This window comes from Actinia tenebrosa, unplaced genomic scaffold (assembly GCF_029948245.1).
Source record: "Actinia tenebrosa isolate PJP-AT-01 unplaced genomic scaffold, QUT_ActTen_1.0 PGA_scaffold16__25_contigs__length_10494907, whole genome shotgun sequence".
NCBI lineage: Eukaryota > Metazoa > Cnidaria > Anthozoa > Actiniaria > Actiniidae > Actinia > Actinia tenebrosa.
Window position 1 is genome coordinate 3,813,806 of NW_028292576.1, and position 24,642 is coordinate 3,838,447.

General features: G+C 39.7%; 1 protein-coding gene across 1 annotated transcript in view; it reads right to left on the bottom strand.

The window, feature by feature from the left end:
* The window catches only part of LOC116292435 (dynein axonemal heavy chain 1), a 72,480-nt gene that overhangs the window by 18,787 nt on the left and 29,051 nt on the right, over positions 1–24,642 (bottom strand). The window contains exons 33-59 of the mRNA XM_089030945.1: positions 24,212–24,303; positions 23,753–23,907; positions 23,178–23,355; positions 22,178–22,372; positions 21,257–21,376; positions 20,774–20,929; positions 20,070–20,177; positions 14,361–14,501; positions 13,156–13,316; positions 12,160–12,317; positions 11,345–11,518; positions 9,686–9,771; positions 9,158–9,490; positions 8,530–8,726; positions 7,661–8,005; positions 7,246–7,414; positions 6,713–6,807; positions 5,914–6,010; positions 5,259–5,378; positions 4,376–4,501; positions 4,233–4,283; positions 3,841–3,939; positions 3,148–3,321; positions 2,865–2,951; positions 2,115–2,306; positions 1,124–1,255; positions 216–461 (exon numbers count right to left, since the gene is read on the bottom strand). Of these exons, the coding sequence (XP_088887071.1) occupies positions 216–461; positions 1,124–1,255; positions 2,115–2,306; positions 2,865–2,951; positions 3,148–3,321; positions 3,841–3,939; positions 4,233–4,283; positions 4,376–4,501; positions 5,259–5,378; positions 5,914–6,010; positions 6,713–6,807; positions 7,246–7,414; positions 7,661–8,005; positions 8,530–8,726; positions 9,158–9,490; positions 9,686–9,771; positions 11,345–11,518; positions 12,160–12,317; positions 13,156–13,316; positions 14,361–14,501; positions 20,070–20,177; positions 20,774–20,929; positions 21,257–21,376; positions 22,178–22,372; positions 23,178–23,355; positions 23,753–23,907; positions 24,212–24,303 (4,187 nt within the window). The remainder of the gene's footprint in view (positions 1–215; positions 462–1,123; positions 1,256–2,114; positions 2,307–2,864; positions 2,952–3,147; positions 3,322–3,840; positions 3,940–4,232; positions 4,284–4,375; positions 4,502–5,258; positions 5,379–5,913; positions 6,011–6,712; positions 6,808–7,245; positions 7,415–7,660; positions 8,006–8,529; positions 8,727–9,157; positions 9,491–9,685; positions 9,772–11,344; positions 11,519–12,159; positions 12,318–13,155; positions 13,317–14,360; positions 14,502–20,069; positions 20,178–20,773; positions 20,930–21,256; positions 21,377–22,177; positions 22,373–23,177; positions 23,356–23,752; positions 23,908–24,211; positions 24,304–24,642) is intronic.

Here is a 24,642-nt window from a genome sequence, read left to right on the forward strand (position 1 = left end):
GTCTCGATTTCAATTCCTGGACTCACAATCACATGCGCGTAGAGTTTGTTAGCTCTTGTCAAATCTCTCTCATTATTCGAGTTCTTTATCCGAGTTCTTTTTTTTTTTTTTACAAACCATACGATCACTCAAATCAAATGGAGGTAAAGAACAATAACCGCTCAAGTACTGCAAAATTTCTGATAAAGGTAAACAGCAGAGTCTAGAAAGCTTACCAGATTTTTGACCCATTTATTAGCCTGTCCCTGAGGATCAATAAACAGCGGCCATCGCTGTGAGTTCTGCACTATCACACCATTTTCAGTCGACAAGTTGTCACGTGGAAGACCCACGATTTGCCAGTTACGTATGTCCACAGGGTTCCCAAGCGTGGAGACAAGAGAACAAGGAGTGGAGTGAGGAACCTCTAGACGAGTCAATGCTTCTACCCATTCTTCTACCATGGAGTTACGGTATTCACCCTGAAATCAATACAGTTATTTGAGTATTCTCTTTCTATTAAATAATTGTCTTTGTCTTTGTCTTTATTTTGAAATAAAGATAAAAATTTTTACATGCATGATTTCAGCATATCGGTGCGGTGTCAGGGGCTGTGACTGTGAACATGATGGTACCATGAGAGTGACGGTAACGTGACGGTACCATGACGGTGACCGAAACATGACGGTTACATAAACTTGACGGTTCCGTGAATGTGACAGTGTCGTGACCGTATCTAGTGATTTTGCGCACTGCAAGTGTTCAGTAGATCAAATCAAATCATCAAATCTGTACCGTGACCGTGGCGGTACAATGACCATGAAGGTACCGTGAACGTGACGGTTACGTGAAAGTGACAGTGCCGTGACCGTGATGGTACCGTGACTGTCACAGTACCGTGACTGTGCCGTGAACATATGACAGTATTTTGACCGTGACAGTGCAGTGACCGTACCATGAATGTGAAGGTATTGCAATTGTGACAGTGCCGCGACCGTTTACAGCTAGTGATCTTGAGTAATGTAATTGGTTCAGGAGATATAACCAAATCCGTACCTTGACCGTGTTATAAGGTGCCGATTCACAGTCATTCAAAACATATTCTGCATAAATGAATATAGGGTATTTTTAGAGTTTCTCTTACCGTAAAAGCTCCAAGATAAGCAATGACACCTGACGATATCATGACATCACCAATGATATAAATGATCTGTTCGTCAAATACTTGGACTGCTTCTTGCCAACGCCCTTTCTCGTCAGATAGACCACCGATCAGCTAAACGGGAATCATTATTATAAATTAGTTATAGTGTCTAGATGATACTGGAAAATATATAATGGTAAATAATAGTTAATGCTAGGAATGAAGTATTTGATATCATGGTTTAGAAATTATCAAAACCAAGATGATATTGTTGATGTCGTAGGATGATGGTGATGGTGCTGCTGCTAATGATGATGATGGTGTTGATGTCGTATGATGATGGTGATGGTGATGTGATGGTGCTGCTGCTGCTAATGATGATGTTGTTGATGTCGTATGATAATGGTGCTGCTGCTGCTAATGATGGTGTTAATGTCGTATGATGATGATGATGGTGATGGTAGTGATGATAATGTTCAAGGTGTCATATGATGGTCGTGGTGATGTTGATGACGATATTGAGGATATTACTCTTGATCATCAACGGTGGCAGTGTTAACGTCGATTTTGACTTGCGTTGATGATGTTGTTACAGATGTACATGTCTTAGTTTAGTATTGCTAGTGATTATGATGATAATGATAATGGTCTTCATAACCAACAACAACAGTGGTAGCACAGATGTCGACTGGCGTTAACCATGTTGATGGTATTGTTGTTCATGTTGACTGTTTGTGGTGCTAGTGATCATTATGGCGCATCGCGCCAAGATACGATTTGAAACAACGATTTTTCCCGTGTGACATTGCGCACGATTACAATTTTTAACGATATTTTCTCGCGGCAACATGTTGCAGGAATTTTGAACGGCCTTCAAAACGCACAACAATGTTGTCGTCGATTTTTGTTTCTGTTGTCACTTTTGGTTACTAGTGATGATGTTGATGTTATTGGTGATGACTATGCAAATAAAAATGTCACAACTGCCTACCTTTTCGGCTCTGGTCAGCCTAGCAGAACACTGTTCAGTCTTAAACTCAAGGTCTTGTTTCTTTGCGATGCATTCCTCGTATTTTGCTTGTAGTGATGCTATTCCTTCTTCAACGTCTGTCAGACGAGCCTTGGCTGCATCTAGTATTTTTTGCGTCTCGTGTAAATCTTCTGTTGCTTTTTGAAGTGCTTCCTGTGAAAGTACCATTTGTTACCAAAAACATATCCCTAAAATGAAGTCTTCACTCGATACTTCTTTATCAATAGAAAGTTTGCAGTGTTTGAATGTTTGTTCTTCAACATAGATGGCATAAAGAAACTCTTCTCATAGTATCAATGATTAATCTACTAATTGTGATCGTGGGTAGGTGGGTGGGTGGGGGGGGGGGGGGGGGGGGGAATGCAATTGATTATAGGGCTGCATTCTGAATGCAAATTTTTCTTGTTTAACAATGAACTACCTCCTTCCATATAAGATAACTGCTTTGAAGAAGCGAATTTACAAAGTGCGTGTGTTAGTGTGGAATGGGTAGTTTAAAAGATTGGTTTCTGAGAATGTAGGGTTGTCATGTATTCAATTTATGCAATTCAAGATTTTATTCAAACGTTTCAGCCTTGGTATTGCGACCTTCGTCAGTAAGTAAGGGCAATGCAAATTACATGGATGGGCTAATGGAATCCCTTACTATCACTTTCCTCCTTCTTTTCATGTTTCATAAAAACAAAAAACAAAACCTTTTAGAATACATACCCTTTTGGGGGCGACAGCCTTTGAAACGAAGTGATACTTGTGCATGGCACGAACCCACAAACACATTGATGTGCACGCTTTGGAGACCTAATTAAATAAACAAAGATAAATAAAAAATAACAAACAAAGTTTGCGGTGCCACACAGCTCAGTTATGGGCCTTTTGGTAATTTTAACCTTGAAATTGCGGCACGCGTAAAATCTTTTATATTGATTTGAGGGTGTTGTACAACAAAATGGGGGTACCACTCAGCTCAGTCATAGGGCCTCTTATGTAATTTTACCTTCGAAATAGCGGCAGGCGTGAAATCTTCCATGTCGATATAAGGTTGTATCTTCTGGATGACAGCATCAGGGATATTATCATTATCATACTTAAGTAAACTTTCTAGAAATTTTGTAGGATCTTGCAGCATTGCTTTACCAGGTTCCCAGTAATCATCGACCTTAGTTCCAACCTAGATAAGAAGAAATGCTATTATAAATCACTGCAAATTTTATTACCAATATTGTGGTACCACACGGCTCAGTCATTGGTCCTCTATTCCAAATATCGTACAGTCATTTGTGACCAAATAACCTTCAACACATTATTTCTCTTCTTCAAAATAAAGTTCCTAAGAGTGTATTCCATGATACTGCGACTACTACTTTTACCTTTTAATATTGTGGTACCACAAGGCTCAGTCATTGGTCCTCTATTCCAAATATCGTACAGTCATTTGTGACCAAATAACTTTCAACACATTATTTCTCTCCTATCAAATAAAGTTCCTAAGAGTGTATGCCATGATACTGCGACTACTACAGCTATTACCTTTTAATATTGTGGTACCACAAGGCTCAGTCATTGGTCCTCTATTCCAAATATCGTACAGTCATTTGCGGCCAAATAACCTTCAACACATTATTTCTCTTCTTTCAAATAAAGTTCCTAAGAGTGTATGCCATGATACTGCGACTACTACAGCTATTACCTTTTCTCCTGCCACTTTCTTTGGTTTAACACCCTTCATGATACACACAGACTCGATGACGATCTTGACTCCGAGAGGAGGACGCTGCAATGCTCGAATCTATCAAACACGAACAAATAGAACTAATCAAGTATTCCTTTGATTAGGGGCAGGGTTAAAATGGTCTAAAATAGGGACCAAATTTTACTGATATAGTTGGTGGGTACCAAGCTATATCCCCACCCCTCCTCCCCCCCCATGTTGGAATATTTGATACTGGGTGTCTGTAGTGACTGTATCTATAAACAAATACGTTGTTTGCCACGCAACCAATAGGCAGTAAATCCATTTGTAGATTTCACTTCCTGAGACACGGTTTACTCACAGATCGAATCATATTTTTTTAAACTTACCTCGACTACATCGTTCTTGTTCAGTGACTTCAAGCTTGCTAAAGCCGCTTCCTAACAAACAAAGATATAGAGATGAACTATTTATCCCACACTTGTCCAATGATATTGTTTAAGAATACGTAACAGATTATATAACTACTTACCAAAGCTGGCAGAGCCTCGTCCAAGTCTCTCTGCGCATCATCTGCGATAGTCTGGGTCTCAACGGCTTTCTTAGCAGCTTCTGCCTCCTCTCGTTGGACAACTACTTTGGTTTCATTAGCAACCACCTAACGAACAGAACAGAAACCATCATGATAATGGACTAGTTTGACGATACGGCGGCGATCTTGCAAAGAGGCAAAACAAAACAAAACATGATGACGGAAAATATAGAGTCCCGTGTATTTATCTTTATTTTATGAGTAAAGGTAACTAAAGGTTTGTTGTATTCTCGTGGCGAGCTGTTAATATCAATCGACGTTAATACTGTAACAACATCTATTCCTCTTCTGTGACGTTCGCTCCACGCCCACTACCACTACATTCACTATGTACAAAACATTCAAAAATACTGTAACAAATACGATTTCTCTTCTGTAAGGTCCGTTTAACGCCCACCACCACCACTTTCACTATTAGTACAAAACACATTCATAAATAAAGCCCTTGTGTTGAAGGGAGAGAACACATCCAACAATCTACGGAGAACCCGGGTAAGAGGAAATAAAGCAAATTAGACACAAATTCCAACAAGATTTGATAGACACCAAAAGATTTGTATAGAGTAAAGAACGCTTGAATGATTTTGTAGATATATTTTCTTTTCCATTGTACTTTTTCTATATATATGTTGTTTGTTTTTTTCTTGCTAATATGTTAAACTAATTTTTCTTTTCCTTTTTCCTACAAACTCCAAAAAAAATTGTAATTATGTTCTGCGTAATCTCCCACGATGAGCTTAGCTCTTGGAGCGAACACAGAGAGTTAATATGTTTAAATAAAAATAAATAAGTAAATAAAAGATAGAAATCTAAGCGTTTTTACCGTGTCTACTTTGATCTGCTCCATTGTCTCTACAGTCTCTTGTTTGGCTTGAGTAAGTAAAGGCTGCATCGATTCTAGTTCTTCTTGGAGCTTAACCACCTCATCAGCTGTAGTCAGAAGCTATTTAGAACAGATGCGGAGAAATAAGACATATCAAAATGAACCAGCATATCATCACTAACCCTATTCGACATGACTGGGATAGTAGGGCCTCTTGTTTTGATACGTATAACTGGATGGCTGGCATGGTTTAAGAGTGGTTTTCAAATAAGTGGGAAACGATATGACAAATTCGTAATTGTTGGTAATATATTAGCGTAGCCGTAACCACACGTTATGGCAGGATGAATTGTACTGGAGGACAATGGGAAGACATACGTTTCTGACTCATACGATAGCCATTCTTGTGGGAAGCCATTTCAATCTTACAGCAAGTCGTACCGTGTACTTGCAGTAAGTCAGTACCATACGTTTCTGACTCATACGATAACCATTCTTATGGGAAACCATTTCAATGTTACAGCATGTCGTACCATGTACGTGCTGTAAGTAAGTAGAAACCGTATGTTTCCGCTTGATGATGATAGATAGCATCAAGAAATGTTCAAATGGGACGAGGGCAGCAACGAGAGTAAACCAAGGTAGCTTTACCAACCTTATCGAGACCAGTCTTGGTTCTGTTACGGGCGTTTTGTAACTCGGATTTCTTTACACCGATCAGTTTACGGAACGTTCCGAGCAGATCAAGATAACTGGAAGAAACAAGAACTAATATCAAGCAAAAAACAACAACAGTATTTTGAATTTATAGGCACTATTTTTTTGATTTGACAGATTTAGTACACAAAAAAATGTATACATGGCGGAACAACAACAAGACACGAAGTTCTTTACTAGGTTATCCATCAAGCCCAACCATAGAAAAAGATTACCCAAGCCCAAAAACCTATAAGTACGATATTAATAAGAATTAGTGCAGTTTTCGCATGACCGTGAAAAGTTCACGGCACGAACACGGTCGTAACACAGCAAGGGATACGCCAGACAAATCACATTGCACGAGAATTTACTCTCCATCCAATCAAATACCCGGAACAAGGCATAAACACGGCGCGGACACGGGCACGCCAAGATCACGGCACTTTTAGACCAATCATATTGCGCGTGAAAAAAATCAGCCAATTAAAATTCTAGAAAGTATCACGGTCACGGCACTTCACGCTTACGGCACAGAGCTTTTCACGGTCATACGAAAACTGCACTATAATAACACTATGGGAGACCACGCACAATGACTTGGTGTAGATAACAGCCATACCTTACTGGGTTATCCATCAAGCCCAACCCCAGTAAAAAGATTACCCCAGCCCAAAAACCTATAAGAACGATACTAATAGTAATTAAAATAATACTATGAGAGACCACGCACAATGACTTGGTGTAGATAACCATACCTTGTTGGTGTTACATAGTTATGTCTGGATAACTCAGCCAGGTAAAGTTCTGACTTCTTTGCCACAGACTGATGGATCTCGCCACAGATGGATACCTAGAAGAGACCAATAAGATAACCATGTTATTCCAATACTAAGACTGCAGAAATAGAAAACGCGCGCGTGTGCTGTGTGCAGTTATAAAGCACACGGGGTTGGCAGAACACGAGAGAAGTGTTAGGAGAAGACGACAAGTAGCGGAGTGCTTCTCTACACTTCTCGAGTGTTCTGTCAATCCCCAAGTGCTTTTTATAACTGCACACAGCACACGCGCGCGTTTTCTATTTCTATTTCGCCCAACTGACAGTGCGCGCGCGTGCTGTGGGCTCTCATAAAGCACTCGCTCCCAACCAATCAGAACGCGAGATTTATGACAGGTATTTTATAAATATGAAATAGAAAGTGCGCGCGCGTGCTGTGTGTCCTCATAAAGCAAGCGCACCCCTCCAATCAGAACGCAAGATTTATAACAGGTATTCTATAAAATTTCATACCAGGCCTTCAGTGGATCCAGAATCTTCCAGTTCAGGGATCTCATTAAGAAAGTACGAAGCTACAGATCGTAAAGCCTCAGATGGCCAAGCCGAGAACCAGTCAATAGTACAACACGTTACTAACGATGGGAACTGTCGAAGACGAGCACGGAACACTTCACCGATGGGGCTGAGGATTTAAAATCAAAGATTAATCATCGTTTGGAATCTGGCAAATTCTGCCCATCTTTTACTCACTTTGGCCTTCAACAAAAAGCTCTCAAATTTTGTTAACAATTTGAAACAGCTTCTGCGTTGATCAAAGTTAAGGCAGCTAACTCACAGATTGAACCCTGAAACAACCTCTGGGTTTTGTAAACCAATGGCATTCCGCTAACAACGGATCCAAATATATATATATATATACTTCACATACCTCATACATACAACTGAATGTGTATTTGCTTTGACCCTTTTAGTAAAAGCCGAATACAAGTTAGCCTTAGTAGGCTGTAGTCCCTCATCTTGTACTACAGGCTTGAGAGCACTGTAAATAATATCCAGCTCGTCCATAGCAAACAGGTTAGGCACGTCTCCCGCGTTAAGGATGTTGTTCAAATCCTCGAGGAATGTCTCGCTTTTGATCTGCGTATCGCTGAAGAGGAATACTACAGATTTGTTCTCGACACCAGCCTTCATTAAGATCTTCTTGATGTCTTCTTTCCATTCGGAGATACCGTAGTTCTTGGCTAACTCTATCTGGAAACACTCGTACTCGGCTCTAAAAGACATGGGATAATAGTTGTTAGCCTAAAAACCCCTTGCAGCACTTTGGAATGCAGCTCAATCTGTGGGACAAAACAATAGGTTCCAATTCTAAGGAGATTGGAATTCTTTTGTTTTGTCCCCCAGATCGAGCTGCTTTGACGTCACATGTAAGGGGTCTATACCTACTAATGGTCTATCACAAATCCTGCGCTCTGATTGGTTGAGCTACTAGTAGTCTATTAGTGGTAGACCACTATATTAGGAAAAAGAGGTTTTTTTGAAAACTAAAACAAAAGTGGGCTAACTCGTGTTGTCAACCTTTTTTAAAACTTGTATCGATTTATTTGACAGATTTAATAGGAACTTAATTCGTTATGTTTTGAGGAGAGAAAAAAGTGGGAACCAGGACTAGGAGGCGATTGGACTACACTGGCATGCTCTTTTAAATTATTCATACTCTTGAATATCCGGGGGAAGGGAGGGGGGAGGGGGTCTTGAATTCCCTAGTTTTTTCCAAACTTTGATGGTAAAACTTACATGTGAGCAGCCAGCCTGGTCAAGCTCTGTCTACCACTTCCACCCATGCCAAGTAAAAGGGCGTTACCCAGCGGCTGTCTGATGATACGACTGATACGAGCCAAATGACGGGCAGCATCGCTGAATAATACCAGCTTCATTTGAGCTGTGTTGATTTGGTTGTAGTCTTCGAGGTATTCTTCTAGAATCTTAATCATCTGTAAAAACGAAAACGATAGAAACCTGATATCAATAGGAGCCCACGAATAACGATTATAGCAATCATCAACATTAACACCAGCAACACCTCTATCATCATCAGATCACCACCACAATCATTTTAAATATCGTCATCATCATTAACAATCATTATCACCAATATCACCTTAATCATCGTCATCAACAACATTACAATCGCCATGACAATCACCAATAGTCCTTTTCACAGCGAGACGAATGGTGAGCGGGCAATGATAGAGACCTGTTTTTAACACCTTGGACAATTATTCACACGTCTCTATCATTGCAAGCTCACCGTTCGTCTCGCTTCGATGCAAAGGCACGGATACCTTTCAAGATGGCGCAGGGAACTGTGAAGGGGACTATTATCTTAATCATCATAAAGCACTCTACGTGAATAAAGCACTACCTTGTTATAATCAGTAATCTCGTTGTACACACTGACTTCAGCGTTAGGCAGCATAAAGTCCCCATAAATCATCGGCGATTCTTTAATAACCTCATCCGTACTCGTCTGAAACCCTGTCAATAACCTCTCCTTCATCAGGTCATCAAACCACTTGGTGTCTTCTGCATTAACCAGCCTGTCCTGGAAGACACGGCAGTTCTCGTGGTACCAAAGGCGTAGGAGGTCGGCTTTTTCTGTCAGTTTGTCCGCTGGTACCATTAAGATACCTTGGAAGACTTTGGACAAGTCACGTAGATTGAAGGTATAGTGGCTCTTGGCTGGAGTAGGAAGAAGCTAGACAAGTACATCGACACATGTTAATTTATAAAAGAGTAAATGGTTTGAACCCAGGCGTTGAAGTTTGTTGTGAAATGTGATCGTCCGGGTGAGTGTAGTCTTGAGAATGACTGTTGTTGTAGTGCGTTGAAAGGTTATAGATAAGAAAGGGCTGCGTCTTTTATAAAAATGAAGTGAAATCGTTAGCCATACCTGTGTGATGACAGTATTGTAGACCGATATTGTACCATCCACAAGGGCGTTGCCTAGTAGTTCTTTTCCTTCTCCTTTGTAATCGACTAGATAAACCATTCATTTAATTAGAAATCGTAACAAAGAAAGGTTATTTAAAGTGGCTATCACCCTTCTGAGAACATTCATAGTCTTGATTCTACAAGGGGTAAGATGTCGAATAACCCGAAAAAAATTCATTTTGAATGCGGCTTCTTGAAGTTATAAAGGTTTTTCCGTGCCATATGCTTATGCTATGACGTATGAGGAGGCATTTATAGTTACTTCTTGTTCCTTGTAATTCGAAACACCGGCTTCTATGTGAAAACTAACTTGCAATAATTTCTATAAGAGCAATGGGGAAAACTATGACGTATTTTAAATTTAATTTATCTGTACTAGTAACGTTTTGTATAATGATCTCTCCTCATACGTCAGAGCATTAGATATGGCACAGAAAAATCTTTATAACTTCAAGAAGCCGCACTCAAACTATTTTTTTCCCCGGATTATTCAACATCATACCCCATGTAGAATCAATACTGTGAATATTGTCAGAAGGGTGATAGGCACTTTAAGAAACACGAATGATGCGCAAAAAGGTGCCTTGTAAAATACAAGTGCTGTGTATCCTATTTTGAGTAAAGTGCAAAATACGTGGTGCAAATACGAGTGCTATGCAACACTATTATACGTTAAAAGTCTTTCGTTAAAAGAAGAGAGGTGCGTAAAATATGGGTGACCCAAATCCCCTTTCCAAGGCGTGTGAAATGGAAAAAATGCTTGGGTTAGGAAAAACTTTCTCATTGTTGAGTGCATTATTCTTTCAGATCTCTGACTCGCGAGGGGGTGTAAATGTGCTATGAATTTTTCTCGCAACGAATAATACTGATAACTTTGTGCACTTGCTACCACGTTAGATTATATTACGGTGGTTAAGGGATACTATCTTTATTCTAGTGCATACACTGTGCTGTGCTATGTTAACTATCAGTGATGTTATTGGAATAGACTTCTTTACCTTGGGCATTAAGTTCTCCCATTTCAGACCACGTGCCATTTCATTGAGAATAAGATTTTTTGCGTTTTTTTTGATTTTTTTAAACCTTTGCTCATTGTTAGACACATGAATACGGACACAACTCAAACGAAGAATCTTATTCTCAAGAGAGTGACACGTGGTCTGAAATGGGAAAACATTACTCCCAAGGTAAAGAGGTCTATTATATCATTGTCGTTATCATGCATGTGTTATATGTTATTGTTCCACACTAGTACTCATCTGGCTAACCTGTTGACCTAGCAAGTACAACGTTTCTCTCTGTAGTGGGAAAAAATAGGAATAAAATGTGTGAGTGATAAAGAAGAAAGTTAAGGAATGGGAAGTTGAATTGGCCGGTTAGCAAAGACAATCAGTAGGTCAGTTGGTTTGTTGGTCAGTCGGAAGTCGTTCAGTTTGTCAGTTGGTTAGTGGTCAGACGTTGGACAGTCAGTCAGTCGGTCAGTTAGTTGGTTAGTGGGTCAATCATTCAGTCAGACACACAGACAAAGAGACGAACGGACAGAAAAATGGAGCAAATGGAGAGAGTACAAGATTGGGCAATAAATAAAACCGAGTAGCAAAAACACAGTGTCTCTTACCTAGCCATGACCTCAGGATGGTGGAGAAGACCCTCTGTTTGCTAGCATCCTCTAGCTCAGTGAAGGACAGATGATTGAAATGTCTCAAGAACCTGGGTGTGACTGGGTTACGTCCACCCCCTGGGGGACCCATTGCACATGCAAATGTAATGTCTACCAGCTCACGGAACAAGCCTGAAAAAACGAACATAAGCAAATATCGTGCTAAGTAGAAAAACTAGAACTCAAAACAAGGATGGAAATAGTAGGTTTGGGAAGGTAAGCTTTCCCTATCCCCTTGGGATCAAGCAAAACAAAGAACTAAGTGTGGAATCTTTGTAAAGAACCCTTACACTAAATACCTACCTGGGCATCGAAAAAATTGAACATATTAACATCAAAAAATTTCAATACTCAAAAGAAGGGAATTCTTTTGCTTTGACTCTCAGATTGGGAATACTCCAGTTTCGAGTTCTCTGTTGCTCAGGGTTAGCTTCGATTTTGTGCAGAATATTAATGTTTTCCAGTGAAGGTCCGTGGAATTTTAAAGTGTTTGTATTATTCTGTGCATTCTTTACTTTACCGTTGGTTTTTGTGAATATTTAGACACTGATTCGAGGCTAACCCTGAGTAAATGAGTCTGTTATCATGGAACACAGCGGTAATTTGGAACTCGAAACTGGTCTATTAGTGCGAGGGGTTCTATTGACACTCTTCAGTGTTAACAACCACCCCACCCCCTTCAAAGCACCATAGACCCAGCTCTGCAGAAGTGGAACAAAAAAATCTCTTGATTTATACATAATGGTTAGGGTAAAGGAAATATGAATACTTACCAATAGCTTTTCTATCGTACCAGCCTCTGTGGTCACAAAATTGCCTGAGGATCTCAATAGGAGGCTGTGCTCCATAGACTTCCAAGGCAGGCATGTTAAGGTCGTCTACAAAGAATACATAGTACTTTCCCAGTGGTGGCCCAAATACACCCTTACGCCTGAAATGGTACAACAATCAATCTCTGAGCCAATCAATAAGAAGTAAACCAGATCCATCCCATTCAAATAGCCATTTCGAGTGCACGACAAAATCTGGGTCGAGTTGTGCATTGTGGAGCTTTAGGTTACATATTCCCAAGATGGTGCCTATTTCATCTCCTAAGACGGCCCAAATATGCACTGCAATGTTAATTCGACCCAGTTTTAACTCGTCCTCGACCTCTTGAGGTTTGAAGTATTTTTTCTTTATCAGAACACGTGTCATTCTCTTGACAATAAGATTCTTTGTTTGAGTTAAATCCATATTCGTGTATATCCGTTAAACAAAGAAATGATACACTAGGGAATAACACGTGGTCTGAATTGAATAAGGAAACCTTTGAAAAGCTTTAGTATAAATACACAGGTGATTATTGAAAATCTCGCGCGCTGATTGGTCGAGAAACTCAGATTATCACACGATAATCACCTCCAGCGATAATCCAAAATGGCGGCCAGCCATGCTGTTACCGGAAAAAAATGTGTCTTTTATCTTTTTTTTTTTCTTTTTTTGAAAGAATCACCTGTGTATTTACTAAAACAATTATTCACCTCAGGCTCAGTGAATATCGAGAATAATATTCTCAACCTCGTTCCGGTTATTATTCCCCGATATTCGCTTCGCCACTCGGTGAATAATTGTTAAATATTCAATAATTGCAGTGTATTTCTGCCACAGCAGATGGAAAACACGCGAAGGCTTGTTTTACGATCATTCTATTAATTGATCTGTTCAAGAAAATACTGTTTTGTAGGAAAACCATGAACTTCTCAGTGGGATCAACGATGTGTACCAACCTCTTGTCTAGTTTACCATCAATAATATCTTGCGTCTGATTGGCTGATGTACGGGCCGAGAAGTTCAAGAAGTGTGACATATATGCACCAGGCATTTTGTTCAGCAGTTTGTCAGCTATACAAAGGGTCTTTCCTGAGCCTGTAGGTCCTACACACAGCACCTAGATAGAAAGAAATAGCATTTATATGGTTCAGATAAAAAGAGATGGTAACCGGAAGTAAAATACGTATACGTATTTCCGGTTGCGACTGCGCAATACTACAGTTTCTAGTTCTCTTTGCTCAGCCTTACGTCCGAGCAGCCAGTTCTCAAATGGTACGTGTCAGTTCTTATTAGACTTTGAACTCGGTCAATCAGTACTATAGAGTGTTTTCCAGTGACGTCACAGCGGCCATTATGGGCTACCAAAACAATACATTTTCTATTCTCCGGGAATAGTCCAGTTTCGAATTCCAAATTACCGCTGTGTTTCTTGATTACAGACTCATTTACTCAGGCTTAGCCTCGATTTTGTGAAGAATATTCACGTGTTCCAGTCAAGGTCCGTCGAGTTTCAAAATGTTTGTATTGTTGAAGTTGTGCATTCTTTACTTTACCGTTGGTATTTGCGAATATTTAAACACTGATACGAGGCTAACTCTGTGCAAATAAGTCTGTAATCAAGGAACACAGCGGTAATTAGGAATTCGAAACTGGTCTATTGAACTCTATTTTTATGCAAATACTGTGCAGAAAGTTTCTATGAAGGTTGTGAACAAAGGGATCTGGCATGATTCGTGACTTTTGAATCACGCCAGATTGTTTTGAATCATGCCAGATCCCTTCGTTCACAACTTTTAAAAGCGCCTCACATCGGTTCGAGTTTTGCATTTGGTCTATACAATGGACCTTGATAAAAGAAAAGAACACATTTGTACACAATCGAGGTTAAGACTGAGCAAAGACCAACTCAAAATGGGAGTAACGGTTCCGTGCCACTAAAACAAGATAACGGCTGCCGATGATGGATGTCAAATGCTCGCTTTTTTTAACGTGATAATACACACACTAACTCCCGAGGCATAACAAAAGGTAATCCATGTCTTAGTACATGGGGTATTTTCTCGTACCCAGACCCTTCTCAGCGATAAAACGACTTTTTTTGTTAGAAAGCTGAGAAGGAATTGGGTACGAGAATGTACAAGGGGCCGTTATATTGACTTACTTGTTTGTGATTAACGAGTAGTTTCTCTATGATGAAAGATCCACGTACTAAATCCATGGTTGGTACAATGATGTCTGAGTACTTCATCTCTTGAGGGATGGTGTACTCTTGTAACCCATCCATCCAGTTCACCCACTTGATCTAGTGACAAATGCATGATGTATTATGTCACATAACAATATCACGTGATAATCACGTAATGGCAGCCATGACAGGAGGCACAACAAGTCGTTTTCCCCTGGGAAACTGAATTTTTTCTCATATAAATCAGATTAGACCAGATTGTGTCATGGCTGCCATCACGTGATGGTACAAAGCCTCTATACAGGACAACAAACAGCCGCAACGAAACAGTAGTAAGCAACAACTATCATCGATGTTTCTCAAGAACATTACCGAGACAGTCATATAAGGCCAAACAAAAAAATAAGTGTGTTTCCTACTGCATGAGAAAAATAATTGGGGTCAGTATAGGTTGGACTTTTTTTACTGATACAACAGTGGAAATGAGCTTACTGGGAACCCTGTGGTACATTTAGGAATGAAAAACATATTAGCGTCGGCAAAAATCGTCAAGAAAATTAGGGTTAGGGTGGGAAAAAATGGGCATGTTGTCTTCAACTTGTGGGAGCCTTTTTTGCACTTACTGCGGATGGCAGTGACGTACAAACCTCACTGCGCATGACATTGCTGTACAACGACCATCAAAGTATAAAAGTTAATGTTCGCGAGGTATATGGTCGCTCTACTTCAACTAAAGGTTGTGAATATACCCGTTTCGAATTCCAAGTTACCGCTGTGTTCCTTGATTGCAGACTCATTTGCACAGGGTTAGCCTCGTATCAGTGTTTAAGAGTGGCTGTCCGTAACGGTCGAGAATGGCGGGACAGCGAAGGAATTTTCAAATTTCTCATATTTTGTCAGAAGACACCCTTTGGTAAGCTCTTTTAAAAAATCCAGTTTAAAACTTCAAGCGCTTTTTTATTTTGGCGAATTTTACGAAAATCTAAAACTCGACTTCCGGTTTGCTCTGGACCGGTGTGAACAGCCCAAAATATTACCCATATTTAAGAAGGCCTCACTCGTTCAAAAATACTCCTATCGATCTGATACTTTTTCAACATTTTAACTAACTATCAGACTCCAAAAGGGATAAATAATATTTTTGGGAAAATATTTTGTTCTCGCTTTTTGGGATTTTTTTTCGATGGCATTTCAAGCAGCTACGACGCGAAGCAAATTTTAGCCTAAGTTGAATGCCCTAAATTATCACCTGGTATATATTTTATTTTCACTAATACTATATGATCTGAAAGCTTGTTTATTGTACTTCTTTTCCTGAAAGTATTAGCCTTGGAACGCAAATACTTCCTCGCGATTAATCGACTCTTCTATGTAGCATACGGCGGTCTAATTTCGGATTCAGAATCAAAGCGCCTGCTTTATAAATACTCAAAAACTTTCTTGGATCACCCAGAATGAACATTTTAATCGTAAACAACATTAGTTTGATGACTGTAAACTATACTCCAGCTATATATTATTGACTTATACTTTTGTACTGGAATATTTTAGAGAGTAAGGACTTAAGCGTACGAATTCTAAGTTAGAAAAAAAACCTTTAGACCCCATCAAACGCAGGGTTTTTTTATTTTTCTCTTTTCTTTGTTTTTGTTGAATATACTTGCTCAAAATCCTCCCAAATTTCAATTAGTTCCACGTTATTCGTAGAAAAAACAAACTCATTTTTGTACTTTCTCAAAATTAATGGAATAAGTTAGAGGACACTATGATTGAATAAACAAACTGAATTAGTTGAGAAGCGTGGCACGTGAACGTCGATCACTTGTACCTTTCTTGAATTATATGAACTAAACAAACAACCTTTATGTTTTGTATTTTTTGTCTTTATCTCTTGTCAAAATTAATAATAACTAGTGACTAAAGTGCGTGCAGTTGCTTTCGTACTATTTCATTTAAGCCCCTTTCCCGATAACGTCACACATTTGATTCGCATCAACACTGCCTACTCTGTTTTTTATAAATCGTCCTTGTTTTAAGAGAAGTCAGTGGCTAACAAACCTGTTTCCTTTCTTATTCATTCGTCTAGAATGAACTGTTTGACAGGAACAATTGTATGGTTTCTATCAATTACGGCCGCAATCGTAAACTACATTCAAGGTATTTGGTGCTTTGCTCTTTTAGGGGAACAGGAACATGTAACTCTAGAGCCTCACAGAAAATCTGCAGCATTGTTACCTAGAGAGTTTTTAAGTCTGTCATTTTTCACCATTGGAACATATATCGTATTGGTCGTAAGTGACAGGGTGCTGTAGTTGGCAGGGCCGTAACCAGGGGGGGGGGGGGGGGGGGCACAGGGTGCACGTGCACCCCCACATAAAAGCTTAAGGTCCGCCGATTTTTTTATTCGATGTGCACCCTCCCTGTAAAAGTTCTGGTTACGGCCCTGGTTGGAAAGTCGAGATAGCTGCTTCTACAGTATTGTACTGGGAAAATTATCATCTTCCTCTATTGCGTTTGGGGAGATAGCAAGGTCTTCAGGGACGGTCTGGCCGAGTACTTGAAAAGACGCAAGCCGTCGGGACCTCGAGCACGTCTCATGACCTTTTCTACAAATTCTGGGTTTAACTTTCTTCCTAAGGTTTACTCAATGTTGAGCTTGTTGACCAAGTAGGTTCTCTGTTTTTTGATAAAGCGGTCAGACTTTTTATTTTCTTTGAGAGCCCAGCCTCTTCAGCAGATAAATCCGAGGTCCTCATATTACTAGACGAGAATTTTAGGGTCGGTAGAAACCCCAACCCCCTCTTCCAAGCTTTGTATTTGACGGCCTTAGCAAGATCAAATAGCGATTGTTTCTCAAGAGATTTCGACCATCTCTCAAGAGAAAAATGCTTTTCAAGAACAGAGAATCTTCGCACTCGCACGCAGCCGCCGCCAGAGCACCATACCTTCATTTAATTAAGAATGTAGTTTACTATTGCGGCTGTAATTGATAGAAACCATACAATTGTTCCTGTCAAAATGTTAAAAAAAAGAATAAGAAAAAGAAAAAAAAAACCGGCTGCTCAGCTCGACGATTAGCTTGCCTACTGAGCAGCTATTACCTGAATCTTGGCTATAAACATTAATGTTGTAAAGCATAATTTGATATATATATATATATATATATATTTTTTTTTTTAAATCAAACTCATAAATAATTCATGAGGAAAACACAATAGAAATCACGACCATGAAGGAGGTTTTATATCTGATATAGATTCGTCTTCATTTGCATAAACTTAAACTTGGATTTTCTTGGCCAGATTCACTTCAATTTTGAAAATTTTAGTGAAACACAAAGGAACTAACCTAGACGTTTGATAAGCAATCTACAGTATGAGTGGCCGTGTTGTATTCGATATACAATCACTCGGCTACGCCTCGTGTTTGTATATCGGATACAACACGGCCACTCATTCTGAAAAAAACGTCTGTCTGATGAGTGCGTAAGCACGAAACTCGGAGTTACAGTGAACATGTCTCGTCTTTAATCCAATCTTTACTATATATCTGTTGCTCTGCATCCCTACGCATCGAGCACTGTTTCACCAGTATAGACCACATTACATACTTTGTTATATATATATATATATATATATATACAGCCATTTGCAAAAATTATGGCCGTTTCAAATATAAATACAACTATATCGAAAGTATATCAGACAGGGCGGGATATCATTCTTGATATTTTTTTCCAGAAAGCCCTAATGATAGACAACTTGAAAAATATATAGTGGAAGATATCCCATAATACTTGATATGCTTTCGATATACTCGTATATGTATTGGAAGCGGCCATAGTTTTTGCAAATGGCTGTATATATATATATATATATATATATATATATATATATATATATATATATATATATATAATATGTTATTATTATTGGTAAAAAGATACTTGTTGTTCCTGTCAAACAGTTTATTCTAGGCGAATGAATAGGAAAGGAAACAGGTTTGTTAGCCACTGACTTCTCTTAATGAAACAAGGACGATTTTTGGCTTTTTCATTTAGAATCAAGTTAAATCAATCAATTCTGAAACCCCATATAAAAACAAGCAAAAACAGCAACAAAAGAGAAGGGAAAAAAAGCAGAGTAGGCAGTGTTGATGCGGATCAAATGTGTGACGTTATCGGGAAAGGGGCTTAAATGAAATAGTACGAAAGCAACTGCACGCACTTTAGTCACTAGTTATTATTAATTTTGACAAGAGATAAAAACAAAAAATACAAAACATAAAGGTTGTTTGTTTAGTTCATATAATTCAAGAAAGGTACAAGTGATCGACGTTCACGTGCCACGCTTCTCAACTAATTCAGTTTGTTTATTCAATCATAATGTCCTCTAACTTATTCCATTAATTTTGAGAAAGTACGAAAATGAGTTTGTTTTTTCTACGAATAACGTGGAACTAATTGAAATTTGGGAGGATTTTGAGCAAGTATATTCAACAAAAACAAAGAAAAGAGAAAAATAAAAAAACCCTGCGTTTGATGGGGTCTAAAGGTTTTTTTTCTAACTTAGAATTCGTACGCTTAAGTCCTTACTCTCTAAAACATTCCAGTACAAAAGAATAAGTCAATAATATATAGCTGGAGTATAGTTTACAGTCATCAAACTAATGTTGTTTACGATTAAAATGTTCATTCTGGGTGATCCAAGAAAGTTTTTGAGTATTTATAAAGCAGGCGCTTTGATTCTGAATCCGAAATTAGACCGCCGTATGCTACATAGAAGAGTCGATTAATCGCGAGGACGTATTTGCGTTCCAAAGCTGATACTTTCAGGAAAAGAATTACAATAAACAAGCTTTCAGATCATATAGTTTTAGTGAAAATAAAATATATACCAGGTGATGATTTAGGGCATTCAACTTAGGCTAAAATTTGCTTCGCGTCGTAGCTGCTTGAAATGCCATCGAAAAAAAATCCCAAAAAGCGAGAACAAAATATTTTCCCAAAAATATTATTTATCCCTTTTGGAGTCTGATAGTTAGTTAAAATGTTGAAAAAGTATCAGATCGATAGGAGTATTTTTGAACGAGTGAGGCCTTCTTAAATATGGGTAATATTTTGGGCTGTTCACACCGGTCCAGAGCGAACCGGAAGTCGAGTTTTAGATTTTCGTAAAATTCGCCAAAATAAAAAAGCGCTTGAAGTTTTAAACTGGATTTTTTAAAAGAGCTTACCAAAGGTTGTCTTCTGACAAAATATGAGAAATTTGAAAATTCCTTCGCTGTCCCGCCATTCTCGACCGTTACGGACAGCCACTCTTAAATATTCACAAATACCAACGGTAAAGTAAAGAATGCACAACCTCAACAATACAAACACTTTGAAGCTCGACGGACCTTGACTGGAACACGTGAATATTCTGCACAAACTCGAGGCTAACCCTGTGCAAATGAGTCTGTAATCAAGAAACACAGCGGTAATTTGGAATTCGAAACGGGTCTATTATACCGAAGTTTTTGAAGTAGTCCAATAAACTCGCAGGTCGTGTTTTATCGGGTCTGATACCACTCGGCTACGCCTCAGGGTTTTAAACCCGATAAAACACTCCTGCTCGTTTAGTAAACAGTACTTCAGAATAAATAGGATTCTACTTTCATTTGCAATGACGGAAAGGGACGACTTACCTCAGCTGATTTTTGCTCTTCTTCTTCATCGTCTTCTGTGCTACTTGCACCACCATCTTCTAGTCGATAGTCATACACAAGTCCTTGTTGAGGGAACGGCATCGCGATCTAATGGATAGAATAATAATCTTTGAACAAGTATGACAGAACAATTGATGCTGAGAGGACTGTCCATCCAGAGCGGCGCTTCCAAGTCTCCGGCCTTCATTCGCTTTTATCAATCGCTATAGAACCTTAAACAATAGACAACAGACGTTCACGCCCACAGACACGTCTCCCCCTTCCTTCTGTTCACAAAAAGGCCATTCTTTCTAATATTGCTAGCCCAAAGCTAAGGGTATCTATGTTCATTCCATCGTAGGTCCGTTAGCAAGCAAGTTCAGACCACTTGATATATCCCTCGTAATACAAGCCATGTTATTTTAGCCTGCGTAGAGGGTGATCGAGGGGATTGAGTCTCTACGGGATTGGGATTGGGGAAGGGGGGAAAAAGAGAGAAGGAGCGCTCTCTCCCCCTCCGCTCTTACCCAATCCCCTAGAGCGCCGTTACGCAGACTATGTTCTTTTAATGGTACCCCATAACTAGAGCGATCCATACTTCATACTTCTATACATATGCGCCAGCATGTCCGCATATCAGGGTAATGCTTCCTAGTGCTAGGAACCCCTTCTTTTAGTGGAAGCGCATTTCACATATTACATACCTTTTCTTCTTTCATCTTTTTTCTCAGGAAGTCATTGAACTTTTTACGCCCATCACCGTCAGACGTACCGCCAATGGACCAGACCAACGAGAAAATGAACCACGGCTCAAGAAGGCGTTCAATCAAAGCAGTCTTTTCTGCTGAAATGGTTTTGCCCTAAAAAAATCATAGCCATATATTAGTCAATTCACCAGCAGTATTCAATATCATAAGCGTGTTATTTTATAAAAGAAATATAAAACAGTTTGTCTCAGTATCCCCCGTCAGGGCCGTAGCCAGGATTTTGCCTTGCGGGGCCCAAAAACCCGTTTTCAGAACATTGGTAAGTAGATGACCACCCCCCCCCCCCCCCCCCACACACACACACACACACGCACCCCGGCTACGCCCCTCCCGTATTTAGATCATGGTACCAAACAAGGAAAACTTTTTTTTATTTCTACGACAATGTATAGTGAAATGTGTTTGTGTATGGCAAAATACCTCTTTAGGAACAAAAGGCTCAAAGAAACAATCAAGCAGTCTCATCAAGCTGCACGTCAAGTTGCTGTCAACTGTTGGGGCGAATTCTTTCATACTGGTCCGCATGAACTTAAGAGAATCCTGATAACAAATATAGGATAACTTAATCGATGTCCAAAGATATTGCTATACAATTATAATTGTTTTTTGCGTAAATTAGATTAGAATGCTCCCTCGCAGGGGAGTAAATCGAAGGATCAAACGGCCTTCTCTATTCGATCCTGGACTAAAGTGGAATTACAAAACGGGAACAAATGCAAAATACTTTTGAGTACGTTTGGAAATGGTGGAAAGGCTTTCGTTCGTGAGAAATGAGCGGGAAACGAGTAGGTTACGAGTGAAAATCGAGTAGGAATCGATTGGAATGGCAAGGGAAACGAGTGGAATACGCGTGGGAAACGAGTGAGAAACGAGTGGGAAACGAGTGGGAATACGAGTGGAATACGAGTGGAATACGAGTGTGAAACGAGTGGGAAACGAGTGGGAAACGAGTGGAAAAGGTGTGGGAAAGGAGTGGGAAAGGAGTGGAAAGGAGTGGAAAGGAGTGGAAAAGGAGTGGAAAAGGTGTGGGAAAGGAGTGAGAAAGGAGTGAGAAAGGAGTGGGAAAGGAGTGGGAAAGGAGTGGAAAAGGAGTGGGAAAGGAGTGGGAAAGGAGTGGGGAACAAGTGGGAAAAGATACAGCAATTTTGTAGCCTCGTATAGCGTAAACCTAGCTACAGGTTGTGTTAGGATAAGTTACTGGAAGACAGTGGGAAACATTACTTCATGTCGTAAGGTGTACGAATTGGAAGTTTTTTTCTCACTCTTTTGAAAACCGCTCCGCCATCTCTACTATCAACTCATTAACTAATATGAAGGAAATTAAAACTATAGCCAACTCACCTCAAGGAACGCATCAAATAGCCCCTGCAGTTTATCCTTATAGTCAAAGACTGCATCAGGTATGGTCTTTAGATAACAGTTAACAAACGGCTTCAATCCTAGAATACTGGGCTCCAGATATACCATACCACATCTACTGACAGTAGCAGGAGAAGCCACAGCCAGGTCCTGGACTTCAAACATCATGGTCATTACCTGAAATCAAGAGCCACTTTCATTAATCTCCATCTCGTGTATATATAATTTTTAGGTGTGCCTCAGAGATCAGTTATGGGGCCTTTTTATTAACACAAAACTTATTTGAGTCGAACAACAATGCATCCAAAATCTAATTGAGTCAAATAAAGGTGTGCTTCATAGGTATGTTATGGGGTCATTTCCACATCAATTCAAATCTCATTTGAGTAATACAACAGTGTGCCTCAAGGATCAGTTATGGGGCCATTTCCACATCAATTCAAATCTCATTTGAGTAATACAACAGTGTGCCTCAAGGATCAGTTATGGGGCCATTTCCACATCAATCCAAATCTCATTTGAGTAATACAACAGTGTGTCTCAAGGATCAGTTATGGGGCCATTTCCACATCAATCCAAATCTCATTCGAGTAATACAACAGTGTGCCTCAAGGATCAGTTATGGGGCCATTTCCACATCAATCCAAATCTCCTTTGAGTAATACAACAGTGTGCCTCAAGGATCAGTTATGGGGCCATTTCCACATCAATCCAAATCTCCTTTGAGTAATACAACAGTGTGCCTCAAGGATCAGTTATGGGGCTTTTTCCACATCAATCCAAAGCTCATTTGAATCATACAACAGCATGCTTGAAGGATCAGTTGTGGGGCCTTTTCCACATTATCCGAGTCAAATAATGAATGTCATTTTGAAGACTTTTCCACACAAACATAAAAAACCGTATTTCAGTCAAACAACGGTATTCTTCATGGTTCCACATCAGTCTCGTGGCTTATTGGCGAAATACAGATGTCAAATACCTCAGACAGTTTGATAATTTCTCCACTTGTTAAACATAGTTTTTTGTTGTCGTCTAGCACGGTGTTCATGTTCTCGATCCAAACCGCATCTACAGGGCCATCAAAGATGTACCACTTTAAATCTGGGGTGGTACTCGAAGACCCGAGACGAATCATGGAAGACAATATACCATCAGTCCTAAAAAAAATATATAATACAAAATAAGATAATTAACTAACATTTCAGACCACTCTTTAGGATAAGATTCTTTGTTAAACCAAGAAATTATACTCTAGGGAATGAGACCTGGCATGAAATGGGAAAACATTACGCCTAAGGTAAGTGTGGCGTCATTGTATGGAAAAAAACTTCCCGGTCCAAAACGAAAAGCAGTTCCAAAAATATTTTTCTTACTATTTCATCATGACATTATGAGATGTGCTGTCCAAAGTTCTGATGACTTGTTTCGGGTGCATGTTAAGACATTGCCAGCATTTTCCGTTTTATTTTGTGAGCTAGCAGTTCGCCCGGAAATACGCCAGAACTTAAAAACTCTGTTAAAAACAATGAAAGCTGGATCGGACGTTTTGCTTACCATTCATGGGTAAGCAAGTCAAACTCGCCGTATAACTGTCCCATAGTGATGGATTTAGGGTTCAAAACGAACGTGTGGACTTCTTCAAAAGGCGATCCTGCTGGTGACATCTGACCCTTGAGGGTCGTCATGGCTTTCTTAAGAATCTTGTAGCACTGAAAGTATTACAATTACTATAATATCGGCAATAGCAATATAAGATATAAAGATCTCAAACTGAAGCAGAACAGAAGTGGTAAATGCAGCGGGAAAAGATTCGTACAAAAAAAGACGATCGTATCGCTCTCGTTTATTGTCTAAATCTCCCCCCCCCCCCCCCCCCGTAATTACCATCCGCTTTCTATAACGCACCCCCTTCCCTCCAAGTTAACGCTACAGGCCTCCAAAGCCACGTTTATTAAAAGAAGACAGAAGTAGAACATGCCAAAAAGCCAATATATTGTAATGGTTTTGACGTACCTGTGTTTTGCCCGACCCTGTAGGGCCAACCAACATAAGTCCATGTCGTACTACAGTTGTCTCGTATAGCTGAATAGTCTTGGTCACGAAACCTTGCGGCAAAAGGAAAGATGAATTTAAACCCTTCAAATTTGATTGATACCCTGAAACGACCTCTGGGCTGATCTAAATCAGGGCATGGCTAACTCACAGATCGAACCCTGAAACAACCTCTGGTCTAATCTAAGTGAGGACACGGCAAACTCACAGATTGAACCCTGAAACAACTTCTGGGCTGATCTAAGTCAGGGCATGGCAAACTCACAGATCGAACTCTGAAACAACCTCTGGGCTGATCAAAGTAAGGGCATGGCTAACTCACAGATCAAACCCTGAAACAACCTCTGGGCTGATCTAAGTCAGGGCATGGCTAACTCACAGATCAAACCCTG